This window comes from Alternaria ethzedia (genome assembly GCF_023757985.1).
Source record: "Alternaria ethzedia strain BMP 0044 chromosome Unknown scaffold_11, whole genome shotgun sequence".
Lineage (NCBI taxonomy): Eukaryota > Fungi > Ascomycota > Dothideomycetes > Pleosporales > Pleosporaceae > Alternaria > Alternaria ethzedia.
Window position 1 is genome coordinate 238,885 of NW_026056204.1, and position 21,751 is coordinate 260,635.

The 21,751-nt window shown below is 53.0% G+C and overlaps 8 protein-coding genes across 8 annotated transcripts; 4 read left to right on the forward strand and 4 right to left on the reverse strand.

The window, feature by feature from the left end:
• Positions 1 to 1,043: 1,043 nt before the first annotated feature.
• J4E87_005326 (uncharacterized protein) lies at positions 1,044 to 2,355 on the forward strand (the record flags this gene model as incomplete). The annotated part of the gene is made up of 3 exons (XM_049376939.1): positions 1,044 to 1,048; positions 1,123 to 1,195; positions 1,462 to 2,355. 3 exons carry the CDS (start codon positions 1,044 to 1,046, stop codon positions 2,353 to 2,355), a joined length of 972 nt encoding a protein of 323 aa, XP_049233164.1.
• Positions 2,356 to 6,161: 3,806 nt separating this feature from the next.
• On the forward strand, positions 6,162 to 7,079 carry J4E87_005327 (uncharacterized protein; the record flags this gene model as incomplete). The annotated part of the gene is made up of 1 exon (XM_049376940.1): positions 6,162 to 7,079. The coding sequence occupies one exon, from the start codon at positions 6,162 to 6,164 to the stop codon at positions 7,077 to 7,079; it is 918 nt and encodes a 305-aa protein (XP_049233165.1).
• Positions 7,080 to 8,208: 1,129 nt separating this feature from the next.
• RPL39 (60S ribosomal protein L39) lies at positions 8,209 to 8,455 on the reverse strand (the record flags this gene model as incomplete). Its single annotated transcript, XM_049376941.1, has 2 exons — positions 8,209 to 8,388; positions 8,450 to 8,455. 2 exons carry the CDS (start codon positions 8,453 to 8,455, stop codon positions 8,209 to 8,211), a joined length of 186 nt encoding a protein of 61 aa, XP_049233166.1.
• Positions 8,456 to 10,366: 1,911 nt separating this feature from the next.
• Positions 10,367 to 11,353, forward strand: J4E87_005329 (uncharacterized protein; the record flags this gene model as incomplete). Its single annotated transcript, XM_049376942.1, has 1 exon — positions 10,367 to 11,353. The coding sequence occupies one exon, from the start codon at positions 10,367 to 10,369 to the stop codon at positions 11,351 to 11,353; it is 987 nt and encodes a 328-aa protein (XP_049233167.1).
• Positions 11,354 to 12,299: 946 nt separating this feature from the next.
• On the forward strand, positions 12,300 to 14,103 carry J4E87_005330 (uncharacterized protein; the record flags this gene model as incomplete). The annotated part of the gene is made up of 2 exons (XM_049376943.1): positions 12,300 to 13,962; positions 14,018 to 14,103. 2 exons carry the CDS (start codon positions 12,300 to 12,302, stop codon positions 14,101 to 14,103), a joined length of 1,749 nt encoding a protein of 582 aa, XP_049233168.1.
• Positions 14,104 to 14,583: 480 nt separating this feature from the next.
• J4E87_005331 (uncharacterized protein) lies at positions 14,584 to 17,506 on the reverse strand (the record flags this gene model as incomplete). The annotated part of the gene is made up of 7 exons (XM_049376944.1): positions 14,584 to 15,093; positions 15,150 to 15,719; positions 15,848 to 16,102; positions 16,175 to 16,238; positions 16,373 to 16,879; positions 16,944 to 17,068; positions 17,132 to 17,506. The coding sequence occupies 7 exons, from the start codon at positions 17,504 to 17,506 to the stop codon at positions 14,584 to 14,586; spliced, it is 2,406 nt and encodes an 801-aa protein (XP_049233169.1).
• A 1,054-nt stretch (positions 17,507 to 18,560) lies between these two features.
• J4E87_005332 (uncharacterized protein) lies at positions 18,561 to 20,697 on the reverse strand (the record flags this gene model as incomplete). The annotated part of the gene is made up of 2 exons (XM_049376945.1): positions 18,561 to 20,523; positions 20,579 to 20,697. The coding sequence occupies 2 exons, from the start codon at positions 20,695 to 20,697 to the stop codon at positions 18,561 to 18,563; spliced, it is 2,082 nt and encodes a 693-aa protein (XP_049233170.1).
• Positions 20,698 to 21,194: 497 nt separating this feature from the next.
• Positions 21,195 to 21,696, reverse strand: J4E87_005333 (uncharacterized protein; the record flags this gene model as incomplete). Its single annotated transcript, XM_049376946.1, has 2 exons — positions 21,195 to 21,277; positions 21,330 to 21,696. 2 exons carry the CDS (start codon positions 21,694 to 21,696, stop codon positions 21,195 to 21,197), a joined length of 450 nt encoding a protein of 149 aa, XP_049233171.1.
• Positions 21,697 to 21,751: the final 55 nt, after the last annotated feature.

A 21,751-nucleotide genomic window follows, 5' to 3' on the forward strand; every position in this document is an offset into this window, starting at 1 on the left:
CTGACGATGCGTGGAGAAGCGGCTGAACAGCTGAACCAAGCATCCGCAGTGTTTGAACGCATGATGCTCCTGGTAGGCGCGGGATGTCCTCGGCGATGTCGAATGATCGTGGCAAGAGCGCAAGCGTGTCCAGCCACTGGAGTGGATGAGCGGTCGAAGACACGCTTGAGCAGCCTTGAGACGTGGAAGCTCAGCCGAGCTGGGCCGTCTACTACTCATACTTTCTGAGCTGTTTCAACTGCTGCTAACGGTATTCCAGTTCTTCTAGAACGCAGCCAAGGTGTCAACTCAATGTTGAGCAGCTGTTCGCACCACGAGTGTCAGTCCCCGTAGTCGCTGCTGGTGGCGTCGTCTAGGATGCGTCAGGTCGTTCGATGTGAAAAGTTTGAGACCCTGGATGTGCGTCTATCGATATCACTAGGATATTGCCCGCAGTATCGCCGCGAGGTGACTAGGCGTTTCCTCTGGCGAGCCTACGAATACGCTGTACAGCCCGCTGCTTTGGATCGACGTGTTGGGGTGGCGAGTCTCAAGTATATGAACGTACTGCATGCAAGTGAGTTTCCCTAGCGTCTGCATAGACGTTGTTGACCGGATGAGGGTACAGTTTCTTCATTAGCAACGATAATGTGTGTGGCAAAAATAGATCTGCGCTGATAGCTCGCAAGCGATCTTTTGTGACGGAAATCATCGCCTCGTCTTTCTTTGATCAGATTGCAATGTAGTCGTCTCACCATGTAGAAGATGTGAGGAGAGGAAGTGAAGACAGCGTTTGTAAGACGGCTTCTGCTTTTGTCGCTAGTGGCTCTTGGCAAACTCCGACGGCAGCTGCGAGCTTCAAGCTCACCCTCAGCGCGACCGCAAACACGCGAATGCATCAGCGTCGATGATTTCTACACTCACGGCGAGGGCCTATACACCTTGTCGCACCATTGCAGCTCTCTCAGACGCTTCTCTCAGCCTAAGAACGCTTTCGCGGCGTGCACAGCATCCACAAGCTTTGTGCTCGGCCTTCTCACGTGCTTCGTGTACCTGGAGTCGCGATGACGTCAACATAAGCCGACGTCTCTTAGTACACACACCCTGGAAGCATTGTGGAATTCGTCCTGCTAGTCTGTTCAGTACTTCGACTACACGAAGACTGAAGCTTGAAGATGAAGCAACTGGTTCTCCTGCTCCTAGAAGCGGTACAGAGGTAGGCGCAAATTTTCACACCAACAACACAGGTCCGGTCATATTTGAGGACATGACCCTGTACATCAAGCCTGATTTATGCTTCCTTGCACGTGTCACCTCGTTCTTCTTTAATAGTTTAGTTCTGCGAGAGTCCTGTTCAAAAGCTTCCGATTTTCTTGCCCTAATTTTCCTTATTTCTTATGGTATTGGAAAGAGTTCAAGAAATTCCACACCTAACATCCCATCTTGTATCACCGACTGTTATAGCTGACCACATTCCTGCAGCCTTCACCCGCCTCCACCTCCGCCAAATTAGCCACAACCCTGAAGTCTACCCTCAAACTCGACAAACCGCGTCACGAGCAAATCTACAACCTCCCCAACATCCTCACATTTTCGCGACTCATAGCTACCCCTGTAGTCGGATACCTAATCATCCACGACCAACATCTCTACGCCTTCTCCCTCTTCGCTTATGCCGCATTTTCCGACCTACTCGATGGCTGGATAGCCCGCCGCTGGAACCTCCAAACCGTGGTCGGCAGCGTCGTCGACCCCATGGCCGACAAGCTCCTAATGACAACCTTGGTAACATGCCTGGCAGTCAACGGGAGTCTTCCGATGCCACTCGCCGCACTTATCCTAGGAAGAGATGTCAGTCTAGCAGTAAGTGCGTTTTACTACCGATACGCCAGTCTACCCGCACCCAAGACCATGGCCCGATACTGGGACTTCAGCTTGCCAAGTGCAGAGGTACACCCCACTACCATATCCAAGTTCAACACCTTTCTACAATTGAGTCTGTTGGGAACGCTGCTTTGCACAAACTTGCTGCATGATCCTTCAGCGACGACATCCGCAGCTGGTGGCTTGCTCCTGTCGATCCAAGATATACTAGGAGGCGAAGAAGGCGTCAAGACGATGATCCAGGGCATGTCAGCCATCGTGGCCAGCACGACCATGTACAGCGGTCTCGAGTACACCTGGTCCAAGAAAGCTGTCGTCATCTTGGGCGGCGATGAAGCTTTGAAGAGGAAACAGGGTTTCCGCGGCAGGATGATCATGGCGGGTGGCTTTGGTTCTTTCATTGCGCTTGCGGCGTATTTGTGGTTCAATCGTCAGGCTGAGGAGGACTTGAAGAAGGAGGCGAATAGAAAACTGGGTACCAAAAGTGCGTGAGCGTTGTTAGTACGTCATTCTTGTATTATAAGCGATAGTATCCATCAGGTATTCGACAGCGGATCCGATGGATCGAGAATAAAACGGTGTGAATCTACTCGCACATTCCTCTGCTCTGGAATGTGTGACCACATGCAGTACTTCATTCCTTCGTGTCGGAGCCGCTCTTTGTTTCGTAAAAGCCAATCGCTCCACATGTCAGCCACCACCATATATTGAATTTCCTAATTTGTTCATGAATGACCTTGATGATGCTTACACATTTGTCTTCCAGTAACTTCTTGATCTCTTGATGCTAATTGAGCAAACCCGAGTATCCACAAAAGAGCGTACGAGTATGAGAGAGAGGAAGCAGAAGGTTTGCAGCTGATAGAGTAGCTTGGTAGAACAAGTAAGGAAGCGAGGGTAGCGGGACGGCTCATGATGTAGCGTGTATGCGTAAGACATTGAAAGACGAGATGAGTCGTATTGTTCGAAGACAGGTGACACATTCTTCGTAAATACATGTTTACATATAAGCGCTGCCAAAGACAACCTAGAATACATAGATTATATTACACATCGTCCCAAAAGCCCCATCTCTACTTCAACGAAGCCTTCCCCTCCCACGTCCCCACCGCCTTACTAAACAGCTCCTTACACGGGACCCTCGAACCCAACCTCGCACACAGCAAGAACGCACCCGAAAGCTTCCGATGAAGCGAGTACGTCTCTTCCGGCGGCGGCGCAAGCCTCTCTTTGACCATAACGGGGATCAAGCCACGCACTCTATCCGTAATCGTTTGGTCTCTGAAGTCGTATATCTCAGGCCCACTACCGCTAAAAGGCTCGGCAAGCGTTAGCACACTCTGGATATGCGCGTCGAGCATGGCAGGACTCTCGTTGCCGGTGAGGTAGCCGAGTTCGACAGAGAGGTCGCGGAGAGAGGCGCGGTCGCCTTTGGAGGCTGCGATCAGGATTTTGATGTAGGGCTCGACGAACTTGTCGGGGTAGTCCCGCGAAGCACCGAAGTCTAGCAGTTCGATCTTTTGGGCGGAGGCGTTGTAGAGGAAGTTTGTCCAGTTGGGGTCGGTTTGCATGAACTTGAACTCTACAATCTCGCGGAGACAGAGACGGAGGATTTGCGTGCCGATCCAGTCGCGTTGCTCCTGGGTTAGGGTCTTGAGTTTGGTGACGCCGACACCGTGCATGAGCTCTGCGGTCAGGACGGTGGGGCCACAGGCTTCGGGGAAGACTTTAGGGACGGTGAAGACATCAGTGTCGTCTTGAAGGAGGTTGCGGAACCGAGTTTGGCATTCGGCTTCGCGCGTATAATCGCACTCCCAGCCCAATTCTGTTCGGGCGTTGGCGATGGTCTTGTCTAGGTACAGACCCTTCGGCAGGAGGCGAGATGCTGTTAGGAGGATGGAGAGGTTGCTTAGGTCAGAGTCGATGGAGTTGGCAACACCAGGGTATTGCACTTTCACAGCTACTGCCTGGCCATTAGACTTGAGTACTGCTTTGTGTACCTGCCCAATCGACGCCGCTGCGATAGGCACATCTTCGAATGATTCAAAAAGATCACGCCAGTCGTCCCCAAGGTTGCTGCTCAAGACTTTGTTCCGTTGTGAGGCCGGCATGTAGTCCGCGCTATCCTGCACCCGTTGCAAGACATCATGGATCGCTGGTGGCAGCATCTTGATGTCTTGGAAGCTGATCATTTGCCCAAGCTTGAGAGCGGCACCTCGCATGCGGGAGAGCTTTGCGACCAGTATTTCCATGTTCCCAGGGCTCAGCATCAGCGAGCCACCAGTTGACGCAGCACTGCCGGTCGCTCGTCGAAGACCTTCACCGACAGCTCCGAGTGCCATGCTTGTGCCTAAACCAGCGTACTGCCATATGCGACCGAACCGTGACGAAGGGACTCTCGACTCTCGCAGCGCGTATGATGACTTCTCTGGCTGGGTCGCTACCTCATTTGGTGACTATTGTACAACTGTCAGCAAATCAGCAGGCTTCAGGCTAGTAGATGGATTTGGCATACCTCAGACGCAGCCGCGTATGACTGCACGTCCTGGGCAAGTTGAGATGCCAGGGCTTCCATCTCCTTTGAAGAAGTCGCGGATTGAGCTTCCTGAACCGGTTTTGGCTGCGTTGACGGTGAACTTTGTTGCTGTACCGAGGGCAAAGGTCTATCGTCGAGTGGATGCCTGCCGGTGGTCTTTGCTACGGGTCTGTCATCCAACGGATGTCTACCACTGGTCTTCCGCTCTGCATAGTCCTTTCTCGAGAAAGGATCGCTTCCTAGCATCCTAGCAACTTTTCTCGAATGGAAGACATCCGTGTTGATGCCCTCTGGGAGGTCTTCCTCCACTTGCCCCTGCGCCGGCTTGGGTACATTGTAGAACACATCCTGATTCATTTGCTTGTCCGACACGTGTTCGTCGCTTTGCTGTTTTGTTCCTGAACTCCGAGGTATCTGTGATTGAGGTTGTGACGAGGTTGGTGATTGCGATTCGACCGATCGTGTGTAGAAGACGTCTCTGTCATGACCCTTCTGCAGCTTCTCTGCCTGTGGAGATATCGGCGTCTGTTGAGGGTCGTTCGCGTGTGCGGGGATCGTTTCAGCGGTTTGTGTAGAGGCACCTCTGGGGTTGCCGGGAAGCGGTATTGTGGTCTCTGTAGACTCTACCGGTTTGATGCCATCGTCCTTGTGACGAACTTGTTCACCCTGGTCCTCAGCCAGAGGTCCCTTCGGCGCCTCATGTACTGGCCTCTCGGAGAACACATCCTTGCCCTTTTCCTCTTGTTCGAGTGTCAACCCTTGGCTTGGTATGGTGCCGTCTGGTAGCGGGGATCTGGGGGCCTTCTTCTGCTCGACCTCCAATTCTTCTGTGGGCGGAGGCGCCTGAGAGCTGTTTTGACCTGATCGATCGTAGTGATGATCCTGCTCTACACCCTCTCTAGTACCCTCTACGGGTGTATCCCTCTTCACGGTGTCTCTCCTAGGTATATCCGCCTGCTGTGTCCATTGTGTGTTCGTCGCCCGCTCGGCTGCGGCTTTTGCGTACGAGGGAGCTTCTTCGCTGAAGCGTTGTGAGAGGGCGATGGCAGCGGTCGCCGTGAGGGTGACGCGGTCCGTCTGGTTCTTGACGGCTTTGGCTAGCGACGAGGTTTTGTTGTAAGCGTCCCACTGATTAGAGCGAAGCGCGACGTGCTTCTGTGCGACAGATTTGGAGGCATTGAAGAGCTTGGCGGCATCGACAAGCCGTCTACCTGCCATTTCGATCGGATGAAAGGGCTACCGGGAGGCGCGACACATGACGAGGGGTGCTGTAGCTTTGCGTAAGCTGCGGAGGCTCTCGTGAGGCCATCGAAAGTTATGCGCGTCATAGCCGGATAGGGTTAGGCTGGAGTGCGGAACTGGCGCGATTGGCTGGCCATCATAGCCGACAAGGGTCTTGATCGTCTAGTGGGGCAGCCAGCTGCATCTATACCCTCAACAGCGCGACATTTGATTTACTGTACTCTCCATATCGGTCGCCGCATTCGGTCCCTTTTTACTTTTGGTAACCAATCAGACTTTGTAGCCATCTGTCACGACAAATCAACCAGTGCTTGGTGCCTGAGTAGCGTCAGTCGGTACTTCCCAGCCGCACGGGAAGATAGCAACTATTCAGCCTATCAGTCTCGACTGATTCAGGCACAAGATACAAGTGTTCTCTTAGCAGCCTTCCAAAAACCCAAGACAGCCTCACAATTTCACGCCGAAGTCCTGGACGTACCCAGAATCCGTTCATTCAAACAAACCCAAGAGAGGTGCAAACATGAAAGTCGCCTGTCTCCAATTCGCCCCAGAAGTCGGGCGCGTCCCAGAAAACATCCAAAGAGCGGAACGCATACTCCAGTCCACCGCCATTCCTCACGACCTAGCCTGGCTCGTCCTACCCGAACTCGCTTTCTCTGGGTACAACTTCCAATCACTGGAGGAGATCCAGCCCTTCCTCGAGCCAACCACATCCGGCATATCAACCCAATGGGCGCAGAAAGTAGCAAAACACTACAACTGCCACGTCACAGTCGGTTACCCAGAGATCACCGCCCCAGCCACCAATCCCGGGGACAGTCAAACGCAGTACAACTCCACCGTCACTGTATCGCCAGATGGAGAAATACTAAACAACTACCGGAAATCCTTCCTTTACTACACAGACGAGACGTGGGCATCTGAAGGACCGGGTTCAAAGTCGCATAAACTATCCAATCCCTCATCGCCAGATTCTCCCTTCTATGCCGGCCAACTCGGTACTTTGGGAAAGGTTACCATGGGGATATGTATGGATATAAATCCTTACAAGTTTGTCTCCCCATGGGCGGATTACGAGTTCTCTACTCTCGCTCTAACATCACAATCCCCGATTGTTTGCATAAGCATGGCTTGGCTGTGCCATCTCACGCCTACGGAACTTGTACAGGAGCCATCGCAGCCGGATATAGCGACGGTAGCGTACTGGGTTGAGCGCTTCCAACCGCTTGTTGAGGCCAAGAGTGACAAACCCGTCTATATCATCATGGCGAATCGGTGTGGAATGGAAAAGGGCGTCTGCTATGCAGGCAGCAGTACGGTGATAAAGATTGAGAAGGGTGTTGTCAGTCTGTACGAGACAGCGGGCAAGAGCGAGGAGACTTGTTTGATCGTGGATCTGACCCAGCGCCCCAAGTTCCAGGTGAGGAGTGGGAGGTGATGGGTCAGAGAACGTCAACATGAGGGCTTTACCTTATACGGGGAAACCCTTAAACACCCCTGATTCTACAGATCTTCTGATCTGTTTGTTTCTATCATGTTGTAGTCTGCAGAACTGTTTGGGGGTTTCCTTGTCTGAGGTGGCTTGCTTTCTGAGGCATGTTCGCTAATGTGGCCATCCGTAGGCCGATCGGACGTACGACAGAGACCGCCTTGGGCTGATACTGAGACGATTACCGTTACCGTTGCAACGGCGATTGTTGCCGGCCGCTCCAAAGAAACCTTACGCGCGGAGGTGATCGTCGAAGAACGGTTTCTCAAGGAAGTCACCTCAATCAATGAGAAGACTAAGAGCCCTGGAGCCTACATGGACGCCAGATTTTCCAATTTGCCTGTGTTATCCTAGTGTAGTCTGTAGACCTGTCGGGTCTTTCCTTGTGTGAGGTGGTGTTATCGAAAGGCTAAGCAATGGGGCTAAATCGATATCGCGGGGGACATCGCGGAATACAGTTAATGCAGTGTAGTCAATATCCTTCACAAGAGCGCCGTACATGTGTAGTATTCTGAGGCCAAATGTGATAATGAGCCTGAAATGGAGTTTAGTGCCAACCCGCGTTGGGAGTGCGAGTGTCCAGTCCATAACAAAAGCGACGCTCGTCACACATGACGCATCTGGGATCATATTGCGCGCACAACATCACGATCATCAGCACACCAGAAGTCATTTGTTGTGACCCAGCAAGTGTTTCCATTTAGCACTGCTCAGATCTAAACCATCATGAATCGATTCCTTTCATTCCCATTTACAGACCCAAAGCGCCATGAATGAGAGGTAGGTAGGTATCCGGTAACGTGAAAAGAACACCACCCATAGCATCCCTCGTTTGCAGACGTGCTTCGCTTAGAAGACTGGTCGCTCGCTTCCCGCCATGTGCGAAATTCCCAATGTAGTCGCTCGTTTCGTGTGTGGTAGGTTGTCGGCGCAGTAACAAGGAGTAGTTGGGAATCGAGAATCGAGTGAGGGATGGTTCGTCGGGGGCGATACGCTTAGATACCGAGACGAGTCTTGCGCCAGTGTCGGCGCTTGGCGTTGTACCTGTGGGCGGAATGTCAGTCTCGTGCTCTCATCATCATATTCTCGTGTCCTCGTCGTCTCTAGTGACGGAGATCGGAAGCGGCGAGAGCGTGCGGATCGTGGGTAGAGCGTACCTGATGGTGTTGCCGGTCCTCAGGCGAATCCACTGGGGGATGGGGCGGTTCTGCTTCTGCGCCTTTGCAAGCTTCTGCTTGGTGCGGAAGGACTTTTGGGACTGCGAAAGTGTCAGTAGGTGGCTATGCAGTGCGTCGCAGCCGCGGGCGGTGATATCATACCGGCATCTTGACTGCTTGTTGTGAGTAGTCGGATGTCGAAAGGTGTTGTCGATGTCGGAAAAAAGCCAGGAATATTGATCGATGTTGGTGCGCTTGGCGGGCGGCAAGCAGAAACGGCTAGACTGTGTTGGGCGCGCTAGCGGGGGTTTAGCGTCATTGCCGTCTCAAACGCGCAGGTGCGCTCACCAGCAACATCGACATTTCGCTGCTCCAGATTTTTGAAGTGCGCAGAAGGGCTGAAGTCTTAGTTGAAAGCCACGGTGCACTTGTTTTGACAGGGAAGCTGTCTTCCACCGTCCTTCGCGGGTTGCGTTTGACTTCGTGGTTCGGCGCTGCGGCATCATCACGCTCAACTGGCACGCATAGCCAGCATTGCGCAAAGTCGCAGAGTGTCATCTCTGACTCCATCATGGCACCTCATGTATCCTTTGGCCTATCAGCCGAGTTCTGATTAGTAGAAGCAGGTTCGCATCCAATCATGCGACTTTACAGCAGTTGACCACGCCTCCCCCGCTTCTCACATGACTTCTCAGGGAAAGGAGCGATGCTCTGAAACGTCAGCTTAAGAGTCTGGATGGTAGCTGCTATTAACATTGACTTCATAAACTCTAACTACTTCAAAAGTCCAGCTCAGCAACTGATTTGTTACAACCAGGCGTCCTATCACAATACTCGCTCCAAGAACATTTCATAAACTTGGTCGCATAATCACGTACCGCAGATATGGAACCGAAAGGTGTGAAAGGTAGGAGAGCTGCTCACCATCTCCGTATATTTCCAGACGATGTCGTTAAGAAAGAGTAGAAAATGCAGCATTACAAGACACCCATGCAGCAGCGGCTGCCACCATACTCAAACTTCCAGACCAAATCACGGCCTCGGAATCATCTTCTCGTCCTCCTCAAACAAAAGCCACTCGTCGCCTCCGCGCGGTCAAAGCACACCTCGCCCCTCCCACACGCTACACGGTCTATGCAAAAGACCCTAAGAACATAGCCCAAGTGGCCGCCACGCGAGCGTGGCTCGACACTATCGTGTACGACACGTTGGCAATAGAAGATCGATACAGCTTATACTCGATTTGGGAGGACACGCTGGAGGAAGAGATAGAAAAAGCCGACGCGGAAGGCAGGTTTGATCAATGGTTAGATGAAAATGAGGTTGTAGATCATTGGACGGGGTGTATGCTCGATGAGGAAGGGGCGAGGCTGGTGGCGGCAAAGTCGGAGTGGATCATGGGAATTGATGGGACGCAGCATCGTGAGTGTAAGATGTGATGAGACGGAATGTGTTGGGCAAGAGAGAATTTGTTGGGGTACACAAATGCTATGGCAAGGTGGAAGATACATGCTTATTTCAGCATATCACTGCATTGTTCCGATACATGTGGAAGAGGAACTCGATGATTCTAACATGGTCGGTGAATTCCATCACTCCAAATTTCCGGAAAGCCTAGAACAAGTACGCTCTTACGCGATAGTCCGCGTATGGTGTCCTTGGAGCATCGAATAGTGAAGAGGACCGGGTGCTGCGCTGCTTCATGAGGATGCAGCAAACGACGGATTCGAATTGTGACAGATGAGCATGAGCCACTGCCCGATGAAAGCTCGGTCGACTCGTGTCGCGCAGTGATTCATGAACCTTCTGGGGAAAACATTGAGGGTGCTGTTCTAGGAGCATTATGGTGAATTCACTTACTAGCGTGGCGCTACGGAACAGGCAACTGCGTCCCGAGGTCGTCGCCATTTCCACACCCGCCCTCAATTACCAGCATTGAATCCCACATTCAAAATAGCGCATCCCGACCCCGGCGCACCCAGTGGTGCTTGGTCGCAGTCGTTGCGGTAATGGCTTCAAACTTTCTGTAAGGCGCATCGACACGATATCCGCGACGTTTCTAACAGTCTTGACAGGACCATGGATCTCGACACAGTCACCGTGCGCGTCGGCGAAGCTGAATCAGCAGTCAATATCACCGTCTACCGCAATTTACTATCCGATGTCTCACCTTACTTTCGCGGCGCTTTCGAGGGTTCCTTCGTGGAAGCCGCTGATCGCTTCATATCCCTGACAGACGTCACCGAGCAAACTTTTCGTATGTTTCTACAGTGGGTACATACCCAAGTTCATCAGCACTCAAGTGGCGCTACCATTCCTTCACCTGTGATACTTCTTCCCGGATCAACAGCAAAGAATGCTGGCAACACTACCACGGCTCCTGTAGAGCTACAGCCCCCGCATCATACGCAAAGCGTTCCAGACGCCGGATTTCTCCCAGATGATATATCAGCACTCGACGAGATGGGCGGCCATCAAAAGCGATGGGATATCAAAGAGATAGAAGGGCTACAATTGAAGGGATCGGAATGGATCAACGGATACCGCTTGTCGTTGCTTTCTTTCCTGCGTCTTTACGTCTTTGCCGACAAATACAACGTGCCCCAGCTACGAGATGACGTTTTGACCGCCTTGACCGCACAGTCAATCTCATGGTGGTGGTGGCCTGGTGTTGACCGAGAACTGATGGAGTCTGCATACGCAACTCTGCCGCCATCATCCAAGTTCATTCGCTTCTTGGTCCTGTCCACAGCTTACTGTTGGCTCTCGGAGCCTGGGAGCTGCAGCGCTACTAGAGTGCGTGCAATGAAGGAGATGAATGAAGTCCTTGCTTTCGACGTCATGGTTGTCCAAAACGAGAGGCTCAAAGAGACAGAGTCGTCGGAGGGTATGCCGTTTTGGCTGGAGGACGCCATGCCAAATTCTTGCACCTTGCAAGAGCACCTAGCACGAGACGCAGCGAAATGCCGAAAGCGGATTCGTGAACAGCCATACATCTTCATCGGGCTCATCGAGATGTGCGCGCAAGACGCCTTGTCCATGGCGAAAGAGTCTGACGAGGAGTAACCGCACCTAAGGAAAAAGACTAAACAGGTGCGCGGCATCTACACTACTTCGAAATTCCAAGTTAACAGTACCCCAGAGTAAGGCAGAGGTCGAGGAAGTCGGTGTTCAGCTTTTCGTTTGCATGTGGTGAAAAGGTGGGGAAGGCATCCTGGGGTACACACTACCTAGGTAGCGCTGATGAATGACCAAGACATTCGTGTCAAGGGTTCAAATTTCGACGCCGGCCTCTGGAGATGATAAACAGCCAAGACAGGAGTTTGAGACCTGGAACGACGCTACTGTACCGGCGTGGGGATGAGTACATTACTTGAGACTGCCGGTCAGTGTGGGTCCCCGCCAAAAAATGGGCACAGAACGGCCAGGAGGCTCAACTTCATGAAGTCAGGTCCCAACGGGAGATTCCAGCTGACAAGCGAATGAAAGTAATGTTCCAGAGGGGCTCAATGTGACTGCGTGAAACATAAGACACGAAACTATAGTCGAAATCTTGCAGCGATGTCTCGGCTGTTCGACCCCAGATTGCTAGTGTGGCGCTATGGCCACAGCTAAAGTGGATGCAGGCGCAAGGATTCTGGGCCTCAGAAATGTCGATCCCGTCTCCGAACCAGGACCCTCTTGTTTCGGCGAACCTACTCGTCGCATTCGCGCACGCGTCGGCGGTACCACGGTTGGTCATGTCTCTTGGGCGTTGACACCGGCTGAAGTGCTTCACGGCATCTTCTTTTAACTCTTCGCATCGCCGCGCTTTTCATCTCAAGTCTGTTTGGCCGGCGCGCGCATTTACCCGTCCAAGTCTTTTCCCGTAGTCCATCGCGGTGCGCCATAGCGATAAGAGAACGACACCAGGTTGGCTCATTGTCTTTGTCGCGTCGACGCGCAGGAATTTGATTCGAAGGAATTGGCCCTCTAATCACGCCTCTCCAGCGACTGCATTCCAATCGCAGCCATGACAGACTATGGCTCCACACCACCGCCCAAGTCGCCCTCTCCGGTGACAGTCCCACGCTCCTCGAGCCTCCCGCGCCTGGCCAGCTCCAAGCTCTTCCTCCCGCTGCAGAACGATGCTTCGGCGATATCTACGCGCGGGCACCACCTCCCCTCGCTCCTCAACAGCGCCCGTCGACCGTCCACTATACGCAGCAGTGAGCGCCGGGGCAGCGACACGGACGATGAAGACCTGGAAGCATACAGAAACGGGCTCGTGATGCCTTACGACCGAGACTCCGATCGGAGGAGCAGCATAGGTGCGCATGTGCTCAACACGCCGCAGATGAGGAGCCAGCGGCTGATTGGCAACTCCAATCCCCGGTACAAGTGGGAGAAGTACTACAAGTCAGAGGAAGAGCTCAAGGGCATGAAGAAGCCGATCCGCGAATACTATGAGCGCAACAACCAGCTCCTGCAGCACTACCTATATATCGACCGTCTACTCGACTCCTCCCTCCCACACAACCTCATCCAAGAGTACACGAACATGGAATCTGGCGCCGTCAAGATTCCCTCAACTATCAGAGAGGAGTCTTCGGCCTCGACTTCTCCCCTCGCTGTTACCCCCGCTGGTACAAATGGCACCAACACACCCGGATACTATAGTGAGAACGGGCGAAGTGGTTCATCAGGCAGTCTCAACGGCAATGGCGCGCAAAAGCCCATGGTCAAGCGCACACCAAAGAACCTCTACAAAGTCCCCGAAGCAGACGAAAACACGCCTCTGCTCGCACACGACGAGGCCGTAGAAGACGAAGAAGACCTAGAGGCTGCAAACTCCAAATTGAAGGACTGGGTCCCGGAAGAAGACGAAGACACCGAAAGCCCCATCGTCAAGCTTGCACTATACGTCAACCTCAGCGCAAACACGGCCCTCCTGATCATGAAGATCGTCGTCACAGTTCTTACCTCGTCCCTCTCCGTAGTCGCCAGTTTGGTCGACGCAGCCCTCGACTTCCTCTCCACGGCCATCGTATGGTTCACATCCTGGATGATCGCGCGTCAAGACCGCTACGCATACCCAGTTGGCCGCCGCCGTCTCGAACCCATCGGCGTACTCATCTTCTCCGTCATCATGATGACATCCTTCTTCCAAGTCGGCATCGAGGGCATTTCCCGCCTCACAGGACCCGACCGCACAATCGTGCAATTGACCATTCCCGCCGTGGCCATCATGGCCGCTACAGTCGTCATCAAAGGCCTCTGTTGGCTATGGTGCCGTCTCATCCGTAACTCGTCCGTCCAGGCACTGGCTCAAGACGCTATGACTGATGTCGTCTTCAACACCTTCTCCATCCTCTTTCCGCTCGTAGGCTATTTCGCGAAGATCTGGTGGCTCGACTCGCTCGGTGGTATCTTGCTCTCCGCTTATGTTATCATCAACTGGAGTGCGACCTCCGCGGAGCACATTCGCAACCTGACTGGTGCGAGTGCCACGGCAGATGAGCGCAATATCCTTCTCTACATGACGATGCGCTTTGCAAAGTCTATTAAGAGGATTCAGGGTCTGCAGGCTTACCACGCGGGTGATAAGCTGAATGTCGAGGTGGATATTGTGGTTGATGAGAATCTCAGTTTGAGGGACAGCCATGACTTGGGTGAGAGTCTGCAGTATGTGCTTGGTAAGTCATCGTTCTTTTCGGTCCTATGATGGAGTTGTGACTAACATATGTGCAGAGAGTGTGCCGTACGTTGATCGCGCGTTTGTACATATCGATTATACGGATTACAACTTCCCGACACACATGTCGCAGCAGGAGTGAGCGGAGGATGTGCCTGGCATCTGGGTTGGTTGTACATATAGCATCCGAGACAAAAGCGTTTGGAAATGGAAGACCTGGCAGAGCAATAGAAGCATGGTGATACATAGCATGTGCTTGCGAACTCGCCTCCCGTAAAGACTGCCCATCATCGCCTCTTCCCAGGCTCACGTGGTTGCCGTTGATTTATGGAACTGGGGATATCCGCAACAAAGGACGTCGAAACGAAAACGAGCGTGAAAGAGAGACATCAGTCCAAGCGGACGGACCCCAGTCCTAGAAGAGACGGTAGGGAAAAACATTGCCCGGAACTCTACATAGAGCCAAAAAGAATAGAACGACAGAAAGAGGTACCCATGTCGTTGCTACGACCATACATGCACTCACCACGTGCAACCAACCAGCCGTCTCCTTTTCCTCTCACGACCTGATTCCTTCGTCAAACTGTTCTCACACAGCTCATCCGACAGGGGATCTATGATATTATGTCAGCATAATATCAAAGCGCACAGTCACCACTTCCCATTCCAGACTCTCAAACTTACCATGGTTTTCCAGATCACCGGCGCAACTAATTTGCTGCTCGCCCTTGAACAGCGCTCCCGGACTCTGCCCATCATTCCTATAGACATATTCCCCGCCGAAGAGATTCAGCGTCCACTCTCCCGCCGGCCACGTCGGATGCTCGAATAGATTCTCATCAGTCGTCGCGCCTTGGTCGTCTTGGTGGAAGTCGTTGAGCAGAGAGGTGCACAGGCTGTCGGGTTCTTGGTTATTGTCGTCGCGGCGGTAGAAGAAGTATCGGTTCTGGTATTTGAATTTGCAGCTCTCATGTGGGGGGAAGTCGGGGTTAGAGATGACGCTGGAGCATTCTGGGGTCGTGGTTTGTTCGAGGCCGACGGTGAAGGTGCGCTTTGGTGCTTGAGGGGGTGGGCTGGGCGACTGGTTGTTGGAGACGCTGTCGTGGGCTGCTTTGTCGGCGCCGTTCCAGATCTGATTGGATTGTCAGCTTCCTTACTAACTTCGGATTGTGTTGCCGTCGTTCTTACCATGTTGACTTGCTTGTCGGGATCTTTGGCACGCTCCCAGCTCGACTCAGGCGTGGTTATCCATCTCTTGATTTCTTTCACTCGGTCGGGTCCTTGCTTGCTCTGGTCCCAGGATTCGTAGTTCATGTGTGTAGCAATAATGCCTGCCACCGCCGGTGCAGCGAACGACGTACCCGAATCCTGCGTTGCTGCACCGTCATATTGATCGTGGACGTCGACATCCACTCCAACACCGTAGATGGTCAGCTGCGTGCGCTTCTCTGGATCTTGCTGGGTACCCAGGCCTTGCGAGAAAGGTGCAGCTTTGCCTGCAAGCGTGGCAGCCCCGACGTTGATAATGGGTAAGTCATCTGTCTCCAAGACCTGGGGGAATTGGTCGATGACTTTTCGGCCTTCAGTTTCGGCTTCATTACCAGAAGCGAGCACCACGGGGACCCCGTAACTGAATAACTGCTTTATCCAGAGAATCTGTCGCTTTGCTCTGTAATCGTTCTCTGCTTCTTCTCGTGTGTAGCCCTTTTGACCATTGTCTGCGACGCCGCGTTCCGTGCCGCTGCACATAACGACAACCTGAAAGTCACGCGACGTTAGTATACCCAATAAGCTTAGTCCAGAACAGTAAACATGCGTCGATGGCGTCGGTTGTTAGTCGTACTTACAGCTTGGAACCCTGGTATTTTCCTGCGCCGCCTGCTTACATCTGCAAAAATCCTTTCGAACCCGTTGTCAATGTCGTCTCCGCCCGGTTTGACCTGCACGGGCACCAGTGTCGCTCCCTTTGCGGTTCCCCACTGCCCAACGATTTTGGACGCTACTTTCGTTCCGTGGCCTTTGGGAGAATGGTCGTATCGAATGTTGTGCGCAGCATTTTGGTTGGTGAAAGCTCTTGTTTCTACGATACCGCTATTGTCCTGCTCGTTGTCGAATCCTGGAAACACTTTTTCGCCGGTTTCCTGGAGTCGGGTTAGAGCGATGTCACCAACGTATGTGAGGTAAGTCATTACCTTTTTGACATCTACCTGTACTCCATCATCCAAAACATACACATGTACTCCCTCTCCAGCTCTCTTCTCGTAAACGTAGTCCTTGCTGTTTGTAACAGGTTAGTTCCGGCCTTTTAGGGCTTCAAGTACCGTAGTAGGTCCTTACAAGTCGTCCAAATTGCTTCCCCTTGGGTTGACATGTTAGCTCAGTCAAGATCCAGCATTCAGACCTTTACTTACTCGTAACAGCTGGCTTGGACCAAGTCCCGCGCTGCACCCTCCTGCTTCTGCCAATCTCCCCATTCGAATTTCCGAGCTTCCAGAGTTCCCGTGGTCTTGATACTCATTCTGGGGACAGCAATCATCTTCACTTCGTGGTATTGACTCGGATCCTCGACATGCTCCACCCATTCCTTCTTGGCCACCACCTCGTCGTACCCTGACTGGTCTAGTATAACGCCTCCCCACGCGTGAACTACTTCGTAATTGTCAAGCTCGGCGTCGAGCCTGCCCTCGTCGTACAATCTGTCGAGTTCGTCTTCTGGTATGTCTTCGGGCTCATCCCAGGGAAACCTCTTCTCCTCGCGCATCTTAGACTTGTCCTTGGTCAAACCTTCAAGCCAAACCCGAGTTTCGTTGACTTGGGCCTCGTTCCTGATGTCGGCTGCGTAGACGGTATATGTCTTTGTCGGGAGTGCACGTGCGTTCATGTCCGAAGTGTGTAGGTTAGCTGCAATTGCCTCTATCCTGCAGGGGTAAAGGTACAAAGTTAGCATATGTCTCCCATGCACTTTGTACAGCCATAACTTACCATTCCGTTTTGGCTGCGACCTTCTCGTATCCAGCCTGGTCCAAAATCACACCTGACCATGCGCGGACCACTTCGAAATTATCGAGCTCCTCGTCAAGCCTACCTTCGTCGTACAGCTTGTCAAACTACAGAGGGAAAAGATAAGAAGTCAGTAAATCTCCCATGCCTTTCGTACATCCATGGCTTACCTCATCTGCAGGAAGGTCTTCGACAGTGTCCCAGTTCCATCCTAGCTCATCACGCATCTTGTCTTTGTCTTTGACAAGGCCCTTGAGCCAAGTGCGCGTTTCGTTGACCTGGGCTTCATTGTGGACATCGCTTGCCCAGACTGTGTAGATTCGGGTTTCAGACGAAACATCCTGCTGCACTTCAACGGTGGTAGATCCGAGCGCCACGTCTCTAGGCTCGAAGGTGGCAGTGTGTTGATCGACTGGCGGGCTTACATCCTTCTGTGGTGCTCCTTCGCTGTTGACTTGCTCCAGGGATTCTGCGGCGTTGAGGTTAGCAGACAACATCGACGACGCCAGCCGAACGAAGAGAAGCACTGCTAAGTTGAGTCTCATGGCTGTAATAAGGAGTTTGGAAAGCGGTACGAGATGACTGTGAATCAGCTAAGCAATAGGATGAAGAACGAGACAGCCTTGAAGATGTTGGGATCCAAACTGGCTTCTGAATGCATCCCCTTATACCCAACGTCTTTACAATACGTATACTGATCCGCGCGCGTCTTCGGAGGCACTCAAAATGAGACCGCCCCCTCTTTGGCACAGAAACAAGACTGCGTAATCTGACCCGCGTCAAGGAATAACCTCGACTCGAACCCGAAGGCACAGTCACCCAAGGTGATGGAGGCGTAGCATGCCGGGGCGGTTTTGTCCTGGATACAGGAACGACTGCATAATCCGATCCAAGTAAGGTGCAGACTCAAGTGAATCCCAAAGGCGCAGTCACCCAAACTAATGGCGGCGTAGCCCGGTGGGATGGAGTCGTTCTGAGCGCATGCATAATAGGGTCCAAGTAAAGCGCAGACTGGGCTCAACACCAGCGGCACAGTAACCCAAGCTGACAGCGGCGTAGCACCTCTCGGTGCGCAACCACAATCCAGCCCCCCACCGCGACGAAGATTGTGACAGAAGAATGCACATGCCCAACAACTGAGATAAGAATGACGTACCGTTTCGTTCCTTCTCCATCTTCGCATCCAATGATGATGCCAATCGATATGTAAGCGTAACCCACTCCGATGCGTACTCTGCAGAAATCGACGATCTCGTTGTCGAAGAGGAAGACGGAAAATCCAGATTGTGGAATGAGGCGGTTGCAGCGAAGCAGGAAGAAACCCCATTTTGAAACGCTGTCGTTGGGACTGAGTGGCACGGTAGGCATCATGTGATGTCTGGATTGGCAGTCGCGTCCGCGAGCCGACGTCATCTGACAGCGGGGCACCGTCCTGGAGGGCAGCAGCGACCTCGACGTCTGTTGGCCGCAAGTTCGACCTTGAATGTCGTCCTTTAACTGTCACAAGCAATGTACGGACTTGATTGTCGCATCTGAGGATTTCTAACGCCGCCCAATGCCATATGTTACACGCCCTTCACCTCACCAAACTGACGCACCTTACCACCCCTCAACACTCACCCCCTGCGCCACACCCCTATACTTCTCCTTCCTCGCCTCAATCTCCTCCTTCATCCTCGCCTGCCTCTCTTCCTTGCCCACGCCCCTCACAAACTGCAACAACCTCAATGCGCCCGTCGGGGTAACACCCTCAACGCGTCTCGCCATGCCCACGCTCTCCGGCCTTGCTACCTCCAACGCCCTCTTCTCCTCGAAGCTAAGCCCAAAGATGGATTCGTAGTCAAGGTCAACTGGTAACTTGAGGTTCTCGTCTTTCAGCCACCGGGCTTGTGTGGCGGTTTGGGAAGCGACGTAGGGGGCGTAGGTGGCTTCGATGTGGACGCGGTCTTGGATGCGGCGTGAGAAGCCTTTTATGTCGGGGAGGAGGGTGGTGAGGCTGGATGGAGTGGTGTTGGGGAGGCGGAGGAGGTCGTATGCGGAACGTTTTGTGCTGTCATTTCGTACGGGGAAACCTTCTTTGTTCCAGTCTGTCCAGCCCATGGTTTTGGATTGGAGGATTTGGGCTAGAGCGGCCATCTGTTCGGCTTCGTCTTCGAAAGCTTTCCATCTTAGGTCGCTAACTACGCCGGCGGCTCGGCCCATGGCTGTCAGACGTATGTCGGCGTTGTCGGCGCGCGCAGACATCCGGTATTCGGAGCGAGAGGTAAACATGCGGTAGGGTTCTGAGACACCCTTCGTGATGAGGTCGTCGATCATGATGCCGATGTATCCATCCGCTCTCGTCAAAACCATGGCTTCTTTCCCTAGACTCTTCAAGCCAGCGTTGATGCCAGCAATTACACCCTGACCGGCGGCTTCTTCGTAACCAGTTGTTCCGTTGATCTGGCCAGCTAGGAAGAGACCCGAGATGTTCTTCGTCTCGAGCGTAGAACGGAGATGCCGTGGGTCGACGTAATCGTATTCCACACCGTAGCCAGGTTGCAGCATCTTCACGTTCTCAAGCCCCTTGATAGTCTTGAGCATGGTATCTTGTACGTCTGCGGGAACTGTACAGGAGATTCCGTTCGGGTATATTATGTCGCTATCGAAACCTTCCGGCTCCAGCCAGACGATGTGTGATGTCTTGTCTGCGAACCGTATCACTTTCGATTCTAGTGATGGGCAATACCGCGGCCCTTTTACGGTTTCGCGGATGTGTATCGACTTGTCGAGGTTGTTTCGTATTACGTCGTGCGTCGCTTCGTTCGTTCGTGTCTCGTGATTAAGTAATTGGTCCTCGACCTGAACGCGCTCGTTCAGATAGCTGAAAGGCATGGGCGGGTTATCGCCCTCCTGCGCTTCCAAAACTTTGTAGTCGATCGTCTTTCCGTCCAATCGTGGCGGTGTCCCTGTCTTCAACCTTCCCATTGTGAATCCGGCATCCTTCAAACTTTTGCTCAGTCCAAAGGTCGCCGCTTCACCCATGCGCCCGGATGGGAACGACTCAAGACCGATATGTATTTCTCCACCAAGAAACGTGCCAGTCGTGATGACCACATTCCCTGTGGGTATTATCTCCCCGCTCTCCAACCTTACACCAGTAATCTTTCCATATTGGCCCTTGGATCCCTCCTCTTGTGTCCTGTCCACGATGATGTCCGCCACGCTACCTTCCACAACGCTCAACCCCTTGTATGCCAGCATCTCATCCTTCATATATCTCTTATACAGCGCCCTATCGATCTGCGCTCTGGGTCCCCACACAGCAGGTCCCTTTTTCCTGTTCAGCACCCTGAACTGCACACCCGCCTTATCCACAATGCGACCCACGACACCATCCAGCGCATCGATTTCGCGAAGCATAGTGCCTTTTCCGATACCGCCGAAGGAAGGGTTACACGAACAGACACCGAGGTTGTGGACTGAGGGCGTTATGAGGGCCGTTCGGGCGCCGGAGCGGGCTGCTGCTGCGGAGGCTTCGCAGCCTGCGTGGCCGCCGCCAATGACTATTACATCGTATGGCCTACATAAGTGTCAGTTTTGGTTAATTGGTGGGGTGTGATAGTAGAGTGGCGTACCGGTCTGCGCCAGACACCGTCGCGAATGTGCGTGGGCGACGACTGAAGCGATTGACCGACCGTACTCGGGGTGCGTGGCCCCAGAGCTGACGCGCTGGTAACGGCACGACTCTGTGCATTATGTGAAGTGCTGTGTTGGAGTCCGGATGTTGCGACACAAAAAGTTGGGATGGGCCAACTCGGAGGTCTTCGTTCGCCGCATCACGTCCGTGCGTAAGTGGGTAGTCTGACGAGATGCAATAGGTATACGGTATACCAAGCTGCTCAACTCATGAGTGCGTAGTTTGCCTCTTTGCTGCTAGAATTTCTCCCGTAATTGCGTTGTTAGTAACTGTATGTTCATGTGTCATGAAGAAAAAGGTATCATTCCGTAAAATTCCAAGCCACGCCACTCCCAGAGTAGAGATCTTACAAAGTGAATTGTGAGCCCATAGTCGTACATTTGAATATCGTAAAGAGAAACTCCATAAGAAGGTCCTACAGCGCCGCGCAAAGACGTGTCTCATCGAAACTTCCCTACCCCGCGACCAACACTTGCCACTCGAACTGTTGTAGAATCTGCCGCCACGGGACATTATGTTCGAAGCAAGATGGATGAGCAAGCAAAACTGCCCATCTAACCAGAAGCTTCCTGAACAAGGCCCTCGTCGTTATTCTCCGTGTCCTCAGTACGAGCACGAGACAAGACATCAAAGTTGCCTGCAGACAAATTAGCATGACCTCTCTCATCCACCCGCATCCGAAAACGTACGTGCAACCAAGCTCAAATTGCTCTTCTTGTTGCCCTCGCTGTCAAGGTACGTCTCCATGCGCGCATCCGCATCCACATAGAGCATCGATCCCTTGGGCACGTTCATCAGGAAATCCTTCTGCGCGCCCTGCACGAAACTCGCAATCCGGAACCAGCTGGTCTTCTTGTCCTCGCCCTTGCCGTAGCTCGTTCCTACTACGTAGCGCACAAGTGTCCTGTCGCCAGAGACAGTGACTTCTTCTGGCGCAACACCGAGACGGCCGATGACGGTCATGCGCGCGACCTGCGAGGGGCGGGTGGACGAGAAGCTGCGTGCGAAGGTCGAGGTGGGTGCGCGGGCCGCAGCGCGGAAGGTGGTGGAGAACATCGTCGCGGTGGTTTTGGCGCGGAATTGGTGGGTTGCAGAGGGAGTGGCGGTCGAA